At 62.0% G+C, this 16,667-nt stretch overlaps 1 protein-coding gene and 2 long non-coding RNA genes across 7 annotated transcripts in view; 2 read left to right on the top strand and 1 right to left on the bottom strand.

The window, feature by feature from the left end:
- The window catches only part of SLC9A3 (solute carrier family 9 member A3), a 45,504-nt gene continuing 28,837 nt past the window's right edge, over positions 1 to 16,667 (bottom strand). The window contains exons 3-17 of one of the 3 annotated variants that reach the window (XM_034657117.1): positions 13,089 to 13,249; positions 11,148 to 11,226; positions 10,357 to 10,534; positions 9,539 to 9,759; positions 8,476 to 8,678; positions 7,961 to 8,050; positions 7,721 to 7,791; positions 6,560 to 6,689; positions 4,404 to 4,519; positions 3,743 to 3,872; positions 3,308 to 3,484; positions 2,987 to 3,059; positions 2,302 to 2,415; positions 1,718 to 1,961; positions 1 to 114 (exon numbers count right to left, since the gene is read on the bottom strand). In XM_034657117.1, the coding sequence (XP_034513008.1) occupies positions 111 to 114; positions 1,718 to 1,961; positions 2,302 to 2,415; positions 2,987 to 3,059; positions 3,308 to 3,484; positions 3,743 to 3,872; positions 4,404 to 4,519; positions 6,560 to 6,689; positions 7,721 to 7,791; positions 7,961 to 8,050; positions 8,476 to 8,678; positions 9,539 to 9,759; positions 10,357 to 10,534; positions 11,148 to 11,226; positions 13,089 to 13,249 (1,991 nt within the window). In that variant the 3' untranslated portion in view covers positions 1 to 110. Of the gene's footprint in view, positions 115 to 1,686; positions 1,962 to 2,301; positions 2,416 to 2,986; positions 3,060 to 3,307; positions 3,485 to 3,742; positions 3,873 to 4,403; positions 4,520 to 6,559; positions 6,690 to 7,720; positions 7,792 to 7,960; positions 8,051 to 8,475; positions 8,679 to 9,538; positions 9,760 to 10,356; positions 10,535 to 11,147; positions 11,227 to 13,088; positions 13,250 to 16,667 lie in introns of those variants that run through there. The other 2 variants (XM_034657118.1, XM_034657116.1) reach the window with 2 other exon arrangements.
- On the top strand, positions 17 to 6,906 carry LOC109490753. 3 transcript variants are annotated; one of them, XR_004624373.1, is made up of 4 exons: positions 17 to 131; positions 593 to 3,198; positions 3,371 to 3,475; positions 3,833 to 6,906. It is a non-coding gene; the product is annotated as an uncharacterized LOC109490753 (long non-coding RNA). The 3 variants fall into 3 exon arrangements; XR_004624372.1 differs by having other exon boundaries at positions 106 to 373; XR_004624374.1 differs by having other exon boundaries at positions 111 to 1,079; positions 2,897 to 3,198.
- LOC117801612 lies at positions 7,002 to 16,593 on the top strand. Its single transcript, XR_004624371.1, has 4 exons — positions 7,002 to 7,310; positions 8,557 to 9,753; positions 10,296 to 15,954; positions 16,035 to 16,593. It is a non-coding gene; the product is annotated as an uncharacterized LOC117801612 (long non-coding RNA).

The following is a 16,667-nucleotide window of genomic DNA, read 5'->3' as shown; positions in this document are numbered from 1 at the left end:
AGGGCGGGGCCGGGCTCAGGGCGCGCGGGCGCGGGGAGCGCGCGGGGAGCGGGGGCTTCTCGGCGGCGGGAGGGGACGAGCGTCCGGTCAGCGGCACGTCGGAGCCTGTGTCACCTGCGGGAGAAGACGACGTGAGCGCAGAGGGCACCTAGCGGGGGCCCTCCGGGGGGGGGCAGGGGAGACCCGGGAGGGGGCGCTGGTCAGGTTCCCGGCCCAGTGCCCGACTGCCAGGCCTTCAGCACAAACTGCACGAAGTCAAGACTTTCTGGGTTGACCAGAACCCGGAGCATGCCTGCGGGCAGGGGGCATCGCCAACCTTCTAAGTTGACCGCTGGCGCCCCCACCTCTGGAGGCTGCCACCACCCCTCTGCAGGTAGGGAATTATAGGGACACTCCAGGCCATGGGACCTTCCCTCTAATCTTCCAGGGTGGCCTTGCAGCCACCCAGCCTGCTCCCCGCCCCCACTACGGGGCGTGTCGTGGGGCACTCTGAGGCCATCCCCTGGCCGTGTGGCCAGCACGGGCCTCTGCAGCCCCCTGACCAGCACCTCTGCTCCAGCATGGTGCTCAGTATCATGACTGTCCCATACAGCCACCCTGCCCAGGAATGGTCCCGGCCACGTGGCCTCCCTGGACGCGCAGTGCCCTGCTCTAGGACAAGCAGGGCTCAAGGAAGAGACGGGACGGTTATGGAGTTCAGAGGCAGAAGCCAGGAAGAGGCAGGAGAGCAGCTGAAGCACCAGACGGAGGCCCTGCCCACGCAGTGTTTTCCACAAGCTCACTTCTAGTCCCCAGAACATCCCGAGAAAGCCCAGCATATGCGTAAAGAAAATGCTGCACGGGCCGCCAGACTTGCTAGAACACCCGGCCGTGCAGGCATGGACCGCCTCTCCCCAGCTGGACAAGGAGGTCCTGCTTCGGTTGAAATGAATGGGAAAGCATCCTGCGCGAGAGCCCCTCCTGTGCTGGGGGAAAGTTTTGCTTCCTGTTTCCTCCCAAGTGCCCACCAGACACCCAAAGGAAACGTGAAATGAGCCCAAAACCTTGCACAAAGGGGTGAACCCTCTTCCCTGTGGAAGGTAAAGGGGGGACAGCACCTTCTTGGGCCCAGCAAGAAGGCCCTGAAGCACCTGCAGAATAGGTGCCTCACCCCTGCCCCCTCCCCTCCCAGCCCTGCCTTACCCCCTCACCCCCCACCAACAACCCCTGCCGTCTCTGGCCTCCTCTCCTGAGAGAGGTGCTGGGCTGGCTGGCTGGCTGGTGGCCTGCCCCTCCGCTTCCCTGTACCCTTTCCCTGAGCTCCTCTTTGTATGAGGCTGAAAGGGACCCGGTGCTCTTCTCCTGGACTCAGTTCTGTCACATGGACTTTTCCCAAAGCCCCGGGGCCTTTAGGGGAGAAAAACAGATGTTCCTTACCCACGCAGCCCCCACCCAGCCCTGTGCTCAGTTCCCTCTGAGCTCAAGACTTGGATTCATAGGCTGAGCACGTGGGTTAAAGAAATCCTCAAACAGCTCTGGATCCTGACATCTCAGCTGGATAAGCTGAGACTCACACGGGTCTCCTAAGAAACGTGCAGCTGGAAAAGAGGCTTAGAAGCAGGAACAGTTGCTGGAGAGAGTCTGCAGAAGTTCAGGTCCAGAGGCAGAGAGGCAGCTGGCTAGGGGAGAGGAGCTAGGAGAGAGCAGGTGTCAGGTGGGGGGCGGGGTCAGGAGTTACATGTGCGTGGACTCAGGGAGGGTCGTGTGGAGCTGTTCCTCGGGGCCATCAGCCTGCAGAAAGGAGTCCACGGACTTGTTGCTGAGGCGGAAGGGCGCCAGGCGGCGGAAGTTGCCGGGAGAGCAGGGGATCTGCACACGGGCCCTCTGGGAGGGCACCACCGTCTCCCCTGGGGACAGCCAGGGTGGCACCCTGGAGAGGATGCTCAGGTCCTCATCCGGGGAGAACACAGGGTTGTCAATTCCTAGGAGAAAGGGCAGCGGCTGGTCAGATTCCCAGGTGAGCCTGGGACAGCAGGGAGGGAGGATGCGGCCCTGGGGGTCAGACACCAGCTCGTCCCGCAGCCGACACCTGGAAGGTCACCTGGGAGGTCTTTGGGGTTCCATGCTTTGCACTCTATTCTGTCTCTCCATATGCAGCAGGCAGGGCACATGACCGCTCCCTTCTCTGGAGCAGAGACCCCCACTCCCAACTCACACCCCACGTGGACCCAGCACTAGGCCTCCCGGGTCCTGCAGTCCCCATCAACGACCAATGACCATGTTCACGTCTGGGGCCCAAGGAGGACTGGCCCCACCCCTCACCTGAGGGGGAGTCTGTCGCTGTGGTGTCTTGCGTGATGTTTGCCAGGAACTCGATCCCCCCACCCATTTCAGCACCGTAGTCCGGGGCCTCCTCTGGGTCTGAGAGTTCCAAATCTGGTGGCAAGGGAGGGCAGCATGAGGGAAGCGGGCTAAGCACACAGACATCCCGTGTAGTGCCCTTGACTGACACCCTTGGCCGGCTTGCAGAGCACCCCCAGGGCGGTCATCACGTCACCCCATCAGGGCAGCTTGCTGGGTGGCAGTGCCCGGAAGGCCATGCCAGCACAGGGCTGGGCAAAGCAAACCCACGCCAGGAGGGTTTCCCTCCTACCCAGGAGCCACGGTAACTGTCCAGCCCTCCTCCCCCTGCTCCGCCTCCTCAGCCACCCTGGCCTTCTGGAGGCAGGAGCACCCTGGATAATAGGGTCTGCTCAGAGGGGACACTCCTCTTGTAGCTAAAACGTGAGTGGGGACTGGGACAGGGGATGTAGGGCCCACCTCCAGGGCACTGCCCACCCGAGTGGCTGAGCCCAAGGTGGAGCCAGTAGGACCCTGGTGAGGGTCCTGGCTGCCAAGGTCTCTCTCTCTCTGGCAGGATAGCGCTCTGCACCCCTCCTGCCCCATCGCATGTGTCTCTGGGTCCTGCTGGCAAGCATCCCACCAGCCCCCTCGCCCCCCGCAGTACCTTTCTCCTTAATGGTGAAATTGGGCATGGGATTCTCCATGGGCAGTTTCCCGTTGGGAATGCTGCTGTTTCTCTGAGAAACAAAAGAAACTGTTAACAGTGAGGGCACAGCTACACCTGGACCCCGACTGCCCCAACCGTTCCCAGAGGAGCCCCTGCTGGTGCTGCCTGGAGCCCTCCAGGGCCCCTCCTGCTCTGTGAGGGGGCTACAGGTGCAGAGTGCCTTCCCAGTCCTGTCCCTGGGGGGTGCCCTGGTGTGACCCCAACCCCCAGGGAACCCCACGGCCCCTCTACCAATGACCCCGTGCCCACTGCCCTCACCCGCTTCTGGGCCCGTTCCCGCTTGTAGAGTTTTGCCGCCTTCTTATTCTGGTTGATCCCCAGCTTGGCCGACTTGAAGGACTCCAGGCGCTTCCGCATGGTCCTGTGGAAGATCTCCTTGTCCTGCTTCTCGTCTTCGTTTGGCGTTAGCTCATGCCGACTGTACAGGTGCTTGTACTGGGGGAGAGGCGGCCGGGACCGTCACGTGGGACGCCGTGCAGGGCTGGGTGCCGGGGCCGCCCCGAACCTCACGGCCCCACGAGCGCCCCCAGCCAGACAGACCCGGGGCGGGAGAGCCTAGGGACCCGGCCGGGAGGCTGAGCCCCTGCCTCCCACCAGCCCTCGTCAGCCTGAGTGTTGTCTGCACTCGGTGCAGGACACCGTCCCGGGGTGGGGGAGACCAGGGCCGGTACCCGCCGGGCCCCGCACGCCCACCTCCTGCCGAGGCTTGTACAGGTACTGCTGCAGGGTGTGGTGAGTGACCATGTCCTCTGTGTCACGGATGCTTCTCCTTCTCTGCTCCAGGGACTGCATGTCCAGGCACACCGCGCTGACGTTCTCCCTCCTGCGTGGGGGCTGTGGTGATCGCCCGCCCTGCCTGCCCTCCCCCCTTAGCCTGGGCGCCGCCGGGGTCCTGGGAGGCTAGTCCCGGGACTGACTTCCCGTGAGGCCTCCCCCCAGCACACACAGTGCTCCCTGCCCTCCTCACTCATGCCCCTCGAGCCCGGCACCTGCGCACCAGCCGGCCGAGGCCCAGCCGTGCCGCACTGCAGAGGCAGGAGGGCCCCGCTTGCGCCGCCTTCTCTCGGTCTCCGGTCAGGCCAGACACTAGCATTTCCTGCTGGTGCCTTTGTGCCCGTGGGCGCACCCTCCCTGGGGGCCAACCTGGGGGCCTCTACTCCAGCCACTTATGACTCGCAGTCGCCCACTGGCTGGTGTCTGTCCAGAGGGGCCCTGCTGCCTATGACCAGGAGGGCCTGGGGAGTGCAGGTCAGGTGAGACCCCTGCCCACAGCAGCCTTCCGGGGTCATGGTGGGAGGGGCCCCGGCCAGGGTGGCCTCTTCTGGTGGAAGCCCGTGTGAACAGGAGCACGTACAGGAAGTAGGAGACAGAGGCCTCCACGGTTGAGGGCCGCGGAGTGCTGAAGTCCACGTTGACCATGTTGTCGGTGCTGGGGGAGCGGATGAAGGCCAGGGACCCACGGCGCTCTCCCTGTGGGGAGGAGACAGCCTGTGTCAGCCACACTGTGGAGTGCCTTGAAGCCAGGAGACCAGCGGCCCCTGGAGAGCTGAGGCCACAGGTAAGGCCTCATGGAGCGGTTGGTGGCTGGTGGGTTGAAGAGGAAAGCGAAGACAGAACCATGGGTCCTTTAACACAGACCCTCAGAGGGCACGGGACATCAGGAAGCATTGCAGCTCTCCAGAGGACTGGGGAGGTGTCCCCTGTCCCCACTGGGGACTCCCAACCATCTGCCCTCAGTTGCCCTGAGAAGGGAACCCCCAGGCCTCTGTCCAGAAATGAATCATATTAAGATTGGGTAGAGCCCAGCCCGACATGAATGAAAGCTGAAAACAGCCACTCTCCTTGGGTGGGAGGGTGGGGCCGAGTGCCAAGGGGGCCGCTGGAGGAGAAGTGGGGACTCCTCAGGTGAGGGCATGGGGCTGTGAGGGCACTAGGGTCAGGGCCCCACGCGGCGGTGCAGGAGACCCAGAGGCACAGCCCAGGAGGGCGCACCACCCAGCTGCGGTCTGAGCGGGCAGAGCCAGTCCTCACTGGGGAGGAGCCCACGCCATGGGCCGGGGGCACTCAGTGTTGTGGGCATCGGGGGCCCTGCCAGCAGCCTGCATCTCCCACGTGGGGGCTAGGGGCGCCGGAGTGTCCAAGGGAGACAGGACAGGAGAGAGGGACATCACTGCACACACTGTCCCGGCACACACTGTCAGGACAGCCCCTCCTGCCCACCCATCCAGGCTCGAAGGACATGAAGGCCTCCGCAGTCCCAGAGGGCAGAGATTTGAGCACTGAACTTTCCCAGCCTAGGGCCAGAGGTGCAGACAGCAGGTGACCTCGTCCCTCCCAGTGCCTGGAGCTGGTGGGCTGGGGTTTCAGGGGAGCAGCGTTGGCACGGCATTAGCTCAGTAGATGGTGTAGGGGCCCTTCTCTTTACTTATCTCCCTGTGACCCTGCGTCCCTCTGTCTTGGAGTGACCCCTGGTTGTGTTGGGTCATCAGGCTGTACGTTTGGTGTGTACAAGCCCGCTAGAAACAGGAATCACTTTCCCCTCTGAAGGAAAAGATGCTCCCAGGGCTCTGGCTACGCCCTCTGGATGAGGTCCTTGGGATTGGCTGAGATGGACGTGCAGATCCCTAGCTCGCCAGGCTCTGCATAGGCCTGAGCTCGTGAGGCGCCAGGTGACCTCGGGGCCCAGGGGCCACGTGTGGGGATACGCATGGGGCAAAGGCCAAGTGATTGTCACACGTGTGCACTGCCTGGAGACATGTGGCCACTGGGGGGGGGGCAGCCAGACTGCGTGTCCAGGAGGAGTGGGGTTTGACCTGCAACCTGCAACGAGTGGCTGTGCCGGGCATGCAGCACCAGAGACAGCAAGATCCGGACAGTCACCATGCAGCCCGCGTGGCAGGGCTAGTCCCTCATCCTTCCACACGCTCCCCGAGCCCACTCACTGACCCTGCACTGGATGCACCGGCCGCTAGTTGGTGGGGAGTCTTCTCTGGCCCATCAGCCCCACAGACATGGGGGCGGATTCATTACCTACCGTACTGTGGATGCAGGAGAGCCCTGCTCACCTGCAGGGACCTTAGAACCACAGGTGTGTCCCCTGTTGACCCCACAGGAGGCAAGACATCCTTGCTGCTTTCCCCTCTGTGTGCGTGGTTGTGCATGTGCAGGCATGCATGAACATATGTGTGCACATGTATGTTGGGGCATGATTCCATCATTCCCTGGCTGGCCTTTGATCTCAGACCCAGCAGACCACAGAGCGTCCTACAGAAAGCCGTGGGGGAGGGTGCTGTGTCTCTGCTCCCACAGCCACTCTCGAGGCGCCAGAGGACCCAGGAGCTTCGTGTCGTGAACTTGTCAGCAGCCCCAGCATGGTGCTACCTGGGCCTCGGGGTGTGGGGGCCTTCCCTCCCTGGCCCACTGCCCGAGACCCCAGTGGCTGTCCACGTCCCATGGCTGGGTGTTTCAGCCCCCAACTCCAACAAGAGAACAGACGGAATGTTCTGGTACCTCAGCCACATAGCTAATGGCATCTTTCAAGTTGAGTTCATGGAAAACATTCAGAATCCGATCTCGTGACTTCTGAGCTGACCTTCTCATAAGGATTTTGCTGAGGAATTTCCTATCAAAGTTGGACCACCTGGGGGGTCAAACCAACACGATGTCAACCGATGGACGGGGACCCTGGCAGCATGGGGGGCCATGCTGTAGGAGTCCCCCTCCCACTGCCCAGACTTGCAGGGGACATGGTCTCCCAGGAACTGAGACACAGGAGACGCCCTCTCTCCCCCAACCCTGAGTTTTACTTACTGTAACAAGCACAAAGGTGAGATTTAAAATAAAAGGAATAACTCTCAGGGTGCTATTTCCCATCTGTGCTCTGTTCCTACCTTTCTATCTGAAGGCGCATGTCATTACAATGTATGTCAAATGCTGGATTCTGTCTTCTCATTTAATACAGTATGGCGAAGTTGTCCAAGTGGCTACCTAACTCCGGAAAGGGTGGGACCGGATGGGGGCGGGGCCCTGGGGCCTTGGCTGCAGTGAAGGGGCGCATTGTACCTGCAGAGGGATTGGCTGGGGGAGGAGGAAGCCCTGAGCTCCCACACTAGGACAGAACCAGGCTGGCCCAAAGGAGGCTTCAAATCCAACCCGGTTAGAATACAGGCGAGTACTCTGGCTCGGAAGGGGAGGGGGCCGGGCGAGCATTGAAGAGCTACAACTAGCCGAGGCCCGGTGGGCCACGAGCTGGACAGACACGGTGAGCGAGGGACAAGAGTGGGCTCCAGCGGGAGGAGGGGGTTGGGGGCGTCCTAGGGGAGGGAGTCCCAGGGGAAGGAGGGGCTCCAGCAGGAGGGGTTCCTGGGGGAGAGGGGTCCCAGAGGCAGAGGGACTCCCGGGGGGTCCCCGGGAAAGGAGGGGGTTCAGGGGAACAGGAGTCCCAGGGGGTGGGGGTCTCAGACAGTCGGGCAAGCAACCTTCCGGCCCCTTCACAGGCAGCGTTCTTCAGTCAGCTGCACTTTGTGAGGTTGGCTTATGAGGAATATCAGTGGCTCTTTCTACCCTGTGGGTCTTCCCCTTAGAGGTGGGGGAGGGACGCCGACAGTGGAGACAAAGATGCCTCCAAATTTCGCCATTTCAGCCCAGCCACGGGCATCTGCAGCCACTTACTTGTCTCTGAGGTAATTGTGTCCAATCTGCCCTGATATGTCCTCAATGGCTGAGAGGATGTGGTCAAAAGCCTTTTGCAGGAAAGAGAAGTGCATTAGCATCACTTGGGGGTTTGCAACTGCGGGGCCCTGTCCCACCTCTCATTGAGTTTGGGGTCCCGATGCTCACTCCTTTTCACCTTCAGCCACTGCACCAGGGGCTTGATGGTCNCCCTCCCCCTCCCCAGGCGGTCCCCCCTACCCGGCCATGCAGCTTCTCATTGAGTTTGGGGTCCCGATGCTCACTCCTTTTCACCTTCAGCCACTGCACCAGGGGCTTGATGGTCAGGCCCTGGAGGACGGGTATTGACCCTGGTGGCAGGCAGGCTCCACCCCAGGGCCCACCCTGGCCCACTGAGCCCCCAGCGTGTGACTCCACGACACCCTCAGGTGCGCAGGGACCTGACCCTGCTCTGACGGCCCCCCAGTTGGCGCCTTAGATTTTCCGCAGCAAGGGGGAAGTGGGACACTTTCCTGGGCGTGTCTGGTCAACGAAATATTAACTGGGGCTTTGTCAGCCAGCAGCTGCACAGGAAGGACATTTTTAGGCCAAATCGTGCTGCGTCCCCTGTGGGGCCACATGAAAACCTAAAAAACGGCTCCTAGTTACTAAAATAGTAAAAACCAATTAGGGCCTGGAGGCTGGCGAGGCTCGTCACAGTGCCAGGCTGGCATGGTGAGGTCGGGAGGACGGGCGGGGCACGCGCTCAACCCTACCTGGAAGATGACAGTGAAGAAGACCACGATGATGGTCGTGCTGACGAACAGGTCCCTCTCCTTCACCTTCTTCTCGTCCAGAAGGACGACCAGAGCGAAGGCCACGGCCCCGCGCAGGCCGCCGTACGACATGACCACCTGGTCTATGATCTCCAGCTGCACCATCCGGTACCGGTTCAGGACCCAGGTCTGCAGGACGACACCTGCGGGCCGGCCTGCGCTGAGCTCCCACGCGCCAGGAGCACCGCCCCGCCCCTTCCCGGCAGCCACCACACTGAGGGGAGCAACATTTGGGAATTCCCCCCTTGGGCAGTGACAGTGAGGGCGACGGGTTCTGTTCTGAGCAATGGCTCACAAAAATGCCACCCCGGAGTTCTGCTCTCCCCACACCCTCCTGTCTACACCAGCGTTCTCTCTTGGCCGCGGGTCAAACCTGCCCCTGTGACCCACGTGGCAGTGGAGGCCTTGTGTCCTAGGACCCCCGACACTGCCTCAGTCTGGCAGCCCCTCCCTGGAGCCCCCAGTCCCCACTGAGCACAGGCAGAACGGGTGGTGATCCCACCCCAGCCTGCACTCCAAGGATGGGCAACAAGGGTCACAGCGGGGAGCAGGGCTCCTGCCTCACAGGAGCCTCCATCTGCTTCCTCAGTGACTGTATCCACAGTGAGTCAAGGGGAAACCAAGTGGGTTCCTCTACGTTCTAGAACCTTCTACCCTGCCCCCCAGTTGTGCTCTCTCCATCTCAAGGTGACAAGGCTGTGAAGAAAGCCTGAACCTTCGCTGAAGATAACCGATGGCCTGGCCACTGAGGCTCCCCAGGGGCTCCTGAGCCGGCCATTCACTGGGCTGGGGAGTTCCACAGACTCCCCACAGCTGTAACCCACTGTCCACCCTCCACTGTCCCCACCACCCCTCGTCATTCGTACTGCCCCCCATCATGCCCCATCCCCCATCGTCTCCCCTCCGCCCTGTCATCCCCACTGCCCGCCACTCCCCATCTCCCATCATCCCTGCCATCACCCCCCCCTCCCCCTTGTCCCCACCATCCGCCCAGCGCCCTCACCAATGGCCCGGTACACGGAGATGAAGACCAGAGTGAGGAGCACAAAGGCCGTGTTCCACTTCCAGATGAGCGGGTTCACGGCCGAGATGCCGAGGAACATGAAGATGATGGTCTCCGCCCCGCTGGCCAGCATCTTCATGGTGTAGCGCACGGTGGTGGCCGACTGCTCCGAGATGTTAGCCTTCACGTACTTCTGACAGCAGATGCCACAGAAGGTGATGCTGGGGGCGGGACGGGCTCGCAGTGAGACTGGGGGCTGAGACTCGCCTGCACGGGTCGTGGGCCTGTGTCCTGGGCGTGCACCCACCCCACTGAGGGCCCTTCTCTGGGAGCTGGGCTCCCCACGTTCGAAGCCCTGAACCCGGAGCCACCCGTGGGCTGCCTCGGTGTCTGCCCACAGTCCGGCGGCAGCTGGCCGGGCCGGGGCGGGGGTGGGGGTGCCGGGGCAGATTTGGCCTCCCGTCCAGGCTGCGTGTGTAGGCAGAGCTCAAGGACAATTCTGTGAAAACGCCAACTCCTGATTTAAAACCTGAATAGGCCAGATTCTTCACCCCCACAGTGGCTTCTCACCCCTCACAGGGAAGTGGGCCAGGCAGATGGGGGCCAGGAAGGGACCAGGAAGGTGGTGCCCCAGGAGGGGAGGGGCCCCGTTCCCACCCCCCACCCCCCCGTCCCGTCCCTTCTCCCTCCCTTCCCCTCCTGGGCACAGCTGCTTGGCTGTGCTGTGGGGTGACCCCGCCCAACCCCTGCCCACCAGCACGTGGCCCGGACCCTGGGCGGCTCTGGCGCCCCAGGCCGTGGGAGTGAGGGGAACTCACGCCAGGATGGCCGACAGCGACAGCATCTCGGACGTGAGGTAGGACAGGTACGAGATGATAAACACAAAGCCCGGCTCGATGATGCGCACATGCTTGGTGAAGCGGGTCACCAGCGACAGCAGGAAGGCGAAGATGACCCCCACCAGCGTGCCCCCCAGGCTCACCACGAAGAAGGACACTGCGGGCCGAGGACGCTGGCTGAACTGCCTGAAAGGCCCTTTGTGGCCGGGCGTGGCTGGCCCCTGTGTGGGCGCGGCTGACCGGCAGTCCTTCCAGACCATTCCTCATCTGGGGGTTGCCTGGTAACCCCACAGAGGCGCCAACAACTCAGCAAACAAGAGGCCGGTTCTCCCCCGCCCCCTCCCCAGAGGCCGGCGCGTGGAGAGCGGGAGGCCTGGCTCCCCTCCCCCATTGTGGAGAAAGCCCAGGAAGGCAGCCTTAGGCAGAGCTGTCCGTGGGCCCCCAGGACAGCCGGGCTGTCATTGTCCCTGCCCAGGGAAATGTTTGCTCAGGACCACCCAGGACATGGATCCTCCAACCAGACATGCTGGTGGGTCTCACAGGGCAGCAGCCCTTGCCTCCCCACGGTGCCAGGACCCAAGGAAATTGTGTTGGTGAAACACATTGGGACAGGAGGGAACTGCCATGGAGACTTCAAAGTGGAAATGCCTTTTCCTACACAGGCTGTGGGTCCTAGGAGGCCTGGTGCCGAAGCCTGGAGGTGCTCCCCATGCTGGAGAGGAGATGTGACCCCCACACTCCCCAGCTGCACGGACCCACCAGCCACACACCTATGCCTTTCACACAATCCACGCCAGTCACCTTGTCACCACCCAGCGTCACGAAAGATTCAAACACGTTGTAGAGGACCTGGGGGGGACAGAGAGGCAAGCATGACATCAGGTCGGCCCTCAGCCAGCGCTCACCCCTCCCTGACTCAGGCCCCAGGCCTCGAGGACTTGGGCTGGATGGAGCAGCCTATGGTGGACGCCAAAAATCACTGGGAGGAAATCATCACGGGGTAATAATGGTCAATAAGACGAAGGCCAAGGATGAGCCAGCAGGTGGGATAGGAGAGGCAGAAGGACATTCTAGAAGGAACTAGAATCTTCAGGAGCAAACTTGGCCCTTTCCTACTCTCAGCAAAGCACAAAGCTCCCCACTGCATTTAACTCTGTTTTGTTTTCCAAGATGAAGCCAGAGTTTCATTTTTAGTGACTTCACTCTCGTGTTGACTCCTGACTGTGGGATCACACCCCTTGACGTCTTTGCACGCTGACACTTAAACTGTATCCCACCAAGACATTAGGGATGAGAAGCTCAAGAACTGTTTGCTAGGCTCAGCTGCGGAGAGTGCTGTGTTTCCTGGGCCGAGCCCTCCCAAGGACGCGCCACTCCGCATGGCCAGGCCGAGGGGCTGCCGTGGGCAGGATGCAGGCTCCTCGGGAAGCACCTTGTCTCTGGGCTCAGAGCCCAGCTCTCCAGGTCTGCTCAAGGGGACAGAGGACCCCAAAAGGCAGGGCGTGCAGCTGTCTCTACAGCAGGAGTACGCGGACTGGACGATGTGCTGGTGGTGGGCAGGGCCTGGCCTCGGAGGGCAGGCCCCGGGGAACAGACCACACTCTGGTATCTCTGCGGAAGTGTGGGCGGGCGGGCGGGATGAAGCCTCTCACAAGATGTACGCAGAGCTCTGTGGTGAGCTCCGTGGTCAGGAGAGGCGAAGCCACGGCACACAGCAGCCCAACCTCGAAGGAGCCGTGTGTCACATTTCTGATTGCGTTTCCAATTAATTATCGGATTCCCCCGAGAACATCTTCTCTGTTACAGAAGGATCTGGTGCGGCCCAACCTTAGGACCCTTCAGCCTCCTGAACCCGGGAAGGACGCGAGAAGGGAGTTTCTTGGAGAGGCCACTGGGACTTTCAGAGCCCAGACAGATCTTCATATCCCGCTGCGCCTGCAGAGCCCTCGGGATGGGCAGGGGGCCGGTGGGGCCAGGGCAGGTGCTCGGAGACACATCGCCCGGCTGACCCGCGCAGGGAAAGTGCTCTGTGCGTGCCTCCGTGTTACCCATAACTCACTCACACAGGTGTAGTGGCCCAGTTTGGGGACGGGTTTCGAAAACTCCATGCCAGATGCTGTGATGTGGAGACGGTGTCCCCACATTTCATGAGTCTTTTGTTCGCTTTGTGGAGAGGTTGTGCCCTCACAGCCTAACACAGGGTCCTCCAGCCCCTGCCCCCCCACAGGGCCCTGCCCTCCTGGAGAGAAAGCCGCCTTCGTGGGCACACAACCCATGCCAGCTCATCTTCCTTCCTGAATTCTGGTGAGGTCTTGCTGTGTGTCCTCAGCTGCTCTCTTAGGGGACTCAGGAACTGGGGGCACCAAGTCTGGGCCCGAAGTTAGAGCCGTCCAGCTCTGGGAACCGAGGCGGTGGGCCAACTGATCGTTACCACGATGGGGGAAAACGGACGAGGAATTGGTCAGGCAGGTGGTCATTCTGAGTTGCTCAGGGAAGGGAGCCATGCGACAAGGGTGGCATGGGGAAGCCTCCTGCGGTCGGAGCTGCGAGCGGAGGAAGAGACCCTCCCACAGATGTGGCCTCCTCGAAGGCCGCTTCCTCTGCCCTCTGCACCGAGGGGCACTGCGGCCACAGGGGGACCGTGTTTCTCCCGCCCAGTGGCTCTGAGATGCTCTGTGCCACGTCCCAGGGCCCGCCCGGCACCCGCTCACCACAGTGACGGCATCGTTCAGCAGTGACTCCCCAAAGACGATGATGAACAGGACCTCGTTGACGTGCACCTCCTCGAACACGGCCAGGACAGCCACCGGGTCCACGGCGGCAATCAGGCTGCCAAACAGGAGGAAATCCAGCAGCCCGATGTTCAGGTCTCCTGCAAGACAGGCAGGGCCATCAAGGAGAGCCCTTTGGGGCCCAGGCAGAATGAGGGCCTCGGAGCCAGGCACCCTTCCTGCCCTTGGCCTTCTGGGGGGCTGCCTCAGGCTGCTGTCCTGCTGATGGCTGGGTTGGAGTCCCCTCAGGATGAGGACTCGGAGTCTCTTAGGTCCGGAGCTGGCTGGTTAAGAGAACCTGGGTCAGACTGCCTGCCTCCCTCCCACGGGCTCCCACAGCCTTCAGGAATGGTTGGTCTCACCCCCAGCAGGGACTGACCGCCCCTGCTTCTTCCCTTCATCTCCCCTGGGCCTGGCTGCTCCCTTCTGGCCAGCCTGCCGGGAGGGTGCTCAAGCAGATGGGGGGCCCAGGGTACTCGGACAGGCACAGCATGGAATCAGACCCCGGCCCTGGGCGGTCTGCAGGCCAGGGATGGACATGGCGTATGTGCTAGGTGGCAGGTGGTTGGGGGCTCAACAGGCATGGGGGAAAGGGCTCCCTGGGAAGTGATATCTCAGGCCAGATCAGAGCCACCAGGACCAGCCTGAGGGGAGGTGATGGAGGGGGACAGGGCAGGGACAGGCCTCACAGGGTCTGGGGAAACCCTGGGGTCTCCAACAGGACGGGCTGCCAGGGAGGTCTGAGCGACAAGAGGGGAGATGGGGGCTCAGAGAGGAGGAAGGGAGCTTGGAGGCACAGGTCCTCAAAGCTCAGCCTAGCTTGCTTCTTGGAGTGGCCCCTGCCCAGCAGGTTCCTGGTGCCCTGGGGGGCAGGGGTCATGCTGAGATGCACTTTCCAGCTTCTCTGTCCTTCCAGATTCATCTCAGTCTCCAGCAGCAGTCTGCCCTGGACACCACCTCAGGGACCCTCATATGGTTGCCCGTCCCAGCTCTGTTCGGGACACACAGGCTCTCAGCAGGCTGGTTGGAGGAGGGCCTTGTCCAGGGGCCTTCTTGGCATGGAGCCTCCTTCCCCAGGCTGACAGGACTTAAACAGAACCCAGGGGCCTGTCAGGCCTGGAAGCCATGGGAGAGGCCCGCCGGGGTGGGGAAGGTGGAAACCGTGTGGGCTGGACGCCTGGCCGTTCAGGGCTGTGGGCCCCCTCCAGGTCAAGGACAGGAGGGTTCCGCAGGAGCCCGGCTCTCCCGCGGGGCCAGGCAGGGCCCTGGGCGAAGGTTGTGTCTGCGGAGAGGCAGGGCCCTGGAGGGGGTTTCCTGTGAGCTCTGGGTGTTGAAGCAGTGACAGGTGTCAGAACCAGCTTCCAGTGACTTTAAAATGTCTGTTTTGGAAAGGGAATCACAGGCTTCGCTCTCCCATCGCCAGACACCGCGGGTGAGGCGGAGGGAGGAACACGGTCCTTCTTGGCTTCAGACGCCAGGGGCTCCCAGATGCACATTCCCCTGCACATTCCCCTTTGAGGTGTTCCGTCTTTAAGCGCTTCCTGGCTCGATGGCCTCCCGCTGTCCACAGACCCTGACAGACCTGGTGGTACATTCTAGAAGCCAGCCATCCAAGCAGCAAGTGCCCCAGGTCTGGGAGCAGCCTGCTTTCCTCCCTGGCAGGACGGTCCACCACCCCCTGCCAACAAGTTTCCCGGGACCGGACTGCACTGTGGGCGCCCGATGACCAGCTGTGTGCTCTAGGACCCTCTTTCTGCCACGGGCAAGAGGACCTGAGTTTACACCCATCTGAGGGGGCCTCTCTGACTGACGGCCTGGAGCCTCTGCTGGGCCTAACCCCAGCTGGCCTGTCCAGATGCCCGCCCAGGATCCCCACTGCCAGGCCTACCTGCGGCCTGGCCTAGGCCAACCATTCCTCAGAGGGGTATCTCCCTGGCCTTGACCTGCACCTCAGAGCCTGGTCACCGGTCTGCAGAAACTGAGCCCTATACCTCCCAAGCCCCATCAGCTCCAGGCTCCGGGTGTCTGGGGACAGGACAGACTCATTGGCCCCTGGGTGCTGTTCTGCTCCGTGACCTTGCCTCACGCCCACCCTTGACCACCTGCATCCTGAGGGCTGAACACAGGCACCCTCAGGGACTCTTGTTCCAAACCCCAAGACTTGCCCCTGGGTCCAGTGGCTGGAGGTGGTCCTGTCATCTTAGCTAAGACCCAGCTATCTAAATGCATCGCCAATAAATGCAACTGAATGCCCCCGAGGCTTACTCACCAGCGAGGCCTGGCCAGGTGCCTTCGGCCCTATGTCACCCTTGGGGGGGGGTTCTCTGGGTTGGGCCTGGGGGTGGTGCCAGATGGCAGCAGGGGCTCAAAGGGGCATGTGTGTTCCCCACGGGGCTGAGGACAAAGTCCTGAGATGACAAATGGGCCAGGCAAGGCAAGAGTTCCTGTCAGGGGCCCTTTGGCCTCTCTCAGTTCATGTCCTTTGTCACCAAGGCTCCAAGGCCCTGATCCTTGCGGGGAGCGAAGCACAGACTCTTCCTTCAGTCAGATGGAAACCACTGGCCGGGCGCCTCCCTAGGAGTCTGGTTCTTGCAGGTGGAGGTGTTTGGGGCCAAGGCTGAGCACACAGACAGGTGCCCGTGGTGCCGACTGCCACTTCTCCTTGGTCACCCCCAGCACTGTGAGCTAGAGCTGGCGGCCCACGCCACAGACGGGCAGCAACCCCGGAGCGGGCCGCGTTTAGGGCTGTGTGCACTCTGTGCAAGGCCTCAGGGGAGCCCCGGACTCGCCTGCTCCAGTTTCCCAGGTAGATAATGGCCAACTCCCAGGTGGGTGGGGTGCACCTCGGCTCCACGCCAGGGCTGAATTAAGTAACCCAAACTGCAGGAGACACGGGCCGGGGAACCGATGCAGACACACCGATGAATGGTGGCCGAGTGGCGGCCCGTGTGGCTTCTCTTGCTTGGGTAGGAGGGACCCAATCTTTGCGCTCGGGTACGAGTCTGCCGGGGCTCCTCAATCTGGCCTCTGCCAGAGGGGGCCTTCCCCTCCCTTTCCCTGGGGGCTTGGTGCAGGGAAGGGAGGCCCAGCCCCGCCTTCTTGCTGAGCGGGAGGGACAGCAGCTCAGCGGTCCCACCCACCCCACCCACCCGCTAACCTGGTTGGACAGGATTTCATTCCCAAGCAGGACGCAAGCCTCAGCCTGGGGATGCCCAGATAGCTGTTGTTTATTAATTAAACCTTATTTTAAACACACCAATCCGGTTAAACGGACCCACCAGTGAGCGTTGTCACCCCGAACACTCATCCTCTTTCTGGGTCTGTATTCTGTATCCTGAGCTTTCTTAAGTAGGGCTGCCACACCCTGCTCCTGCAGAGCCCACCCCGAGAACACCCCCCAGGACCTCGCCCGAGGACCCCACCCGAGGACCCCACCCCGAGAACACCCCCCAGGCTTTTTTTTTTTTTTTTTTTTTTTTTTTTTTTTTTTTTTTTTTTTTTGGACCCCACCCCGAGAAC

This window comes from Ailuropoda melanoleuca, chromosome 3 (assembly GCF_002007445.2).
Source record: "Ailuropoda melanoleuca isolate Jingjing chromosome 3, ASM200744v2, whole genome shotgun sequence".
Taxonomy (NCBI): Eukaryota; Metazoa; Chordata; class Mammalia; order Carnivora; family Ursidae; genus Ailuropoda; species Ailuropoda melanoleuca.
The sequence above is the reverse complement of the archived record's forward strand: the minus strand, read 5'-3'. Positions and strand labels throughout refer to the sequence as shown.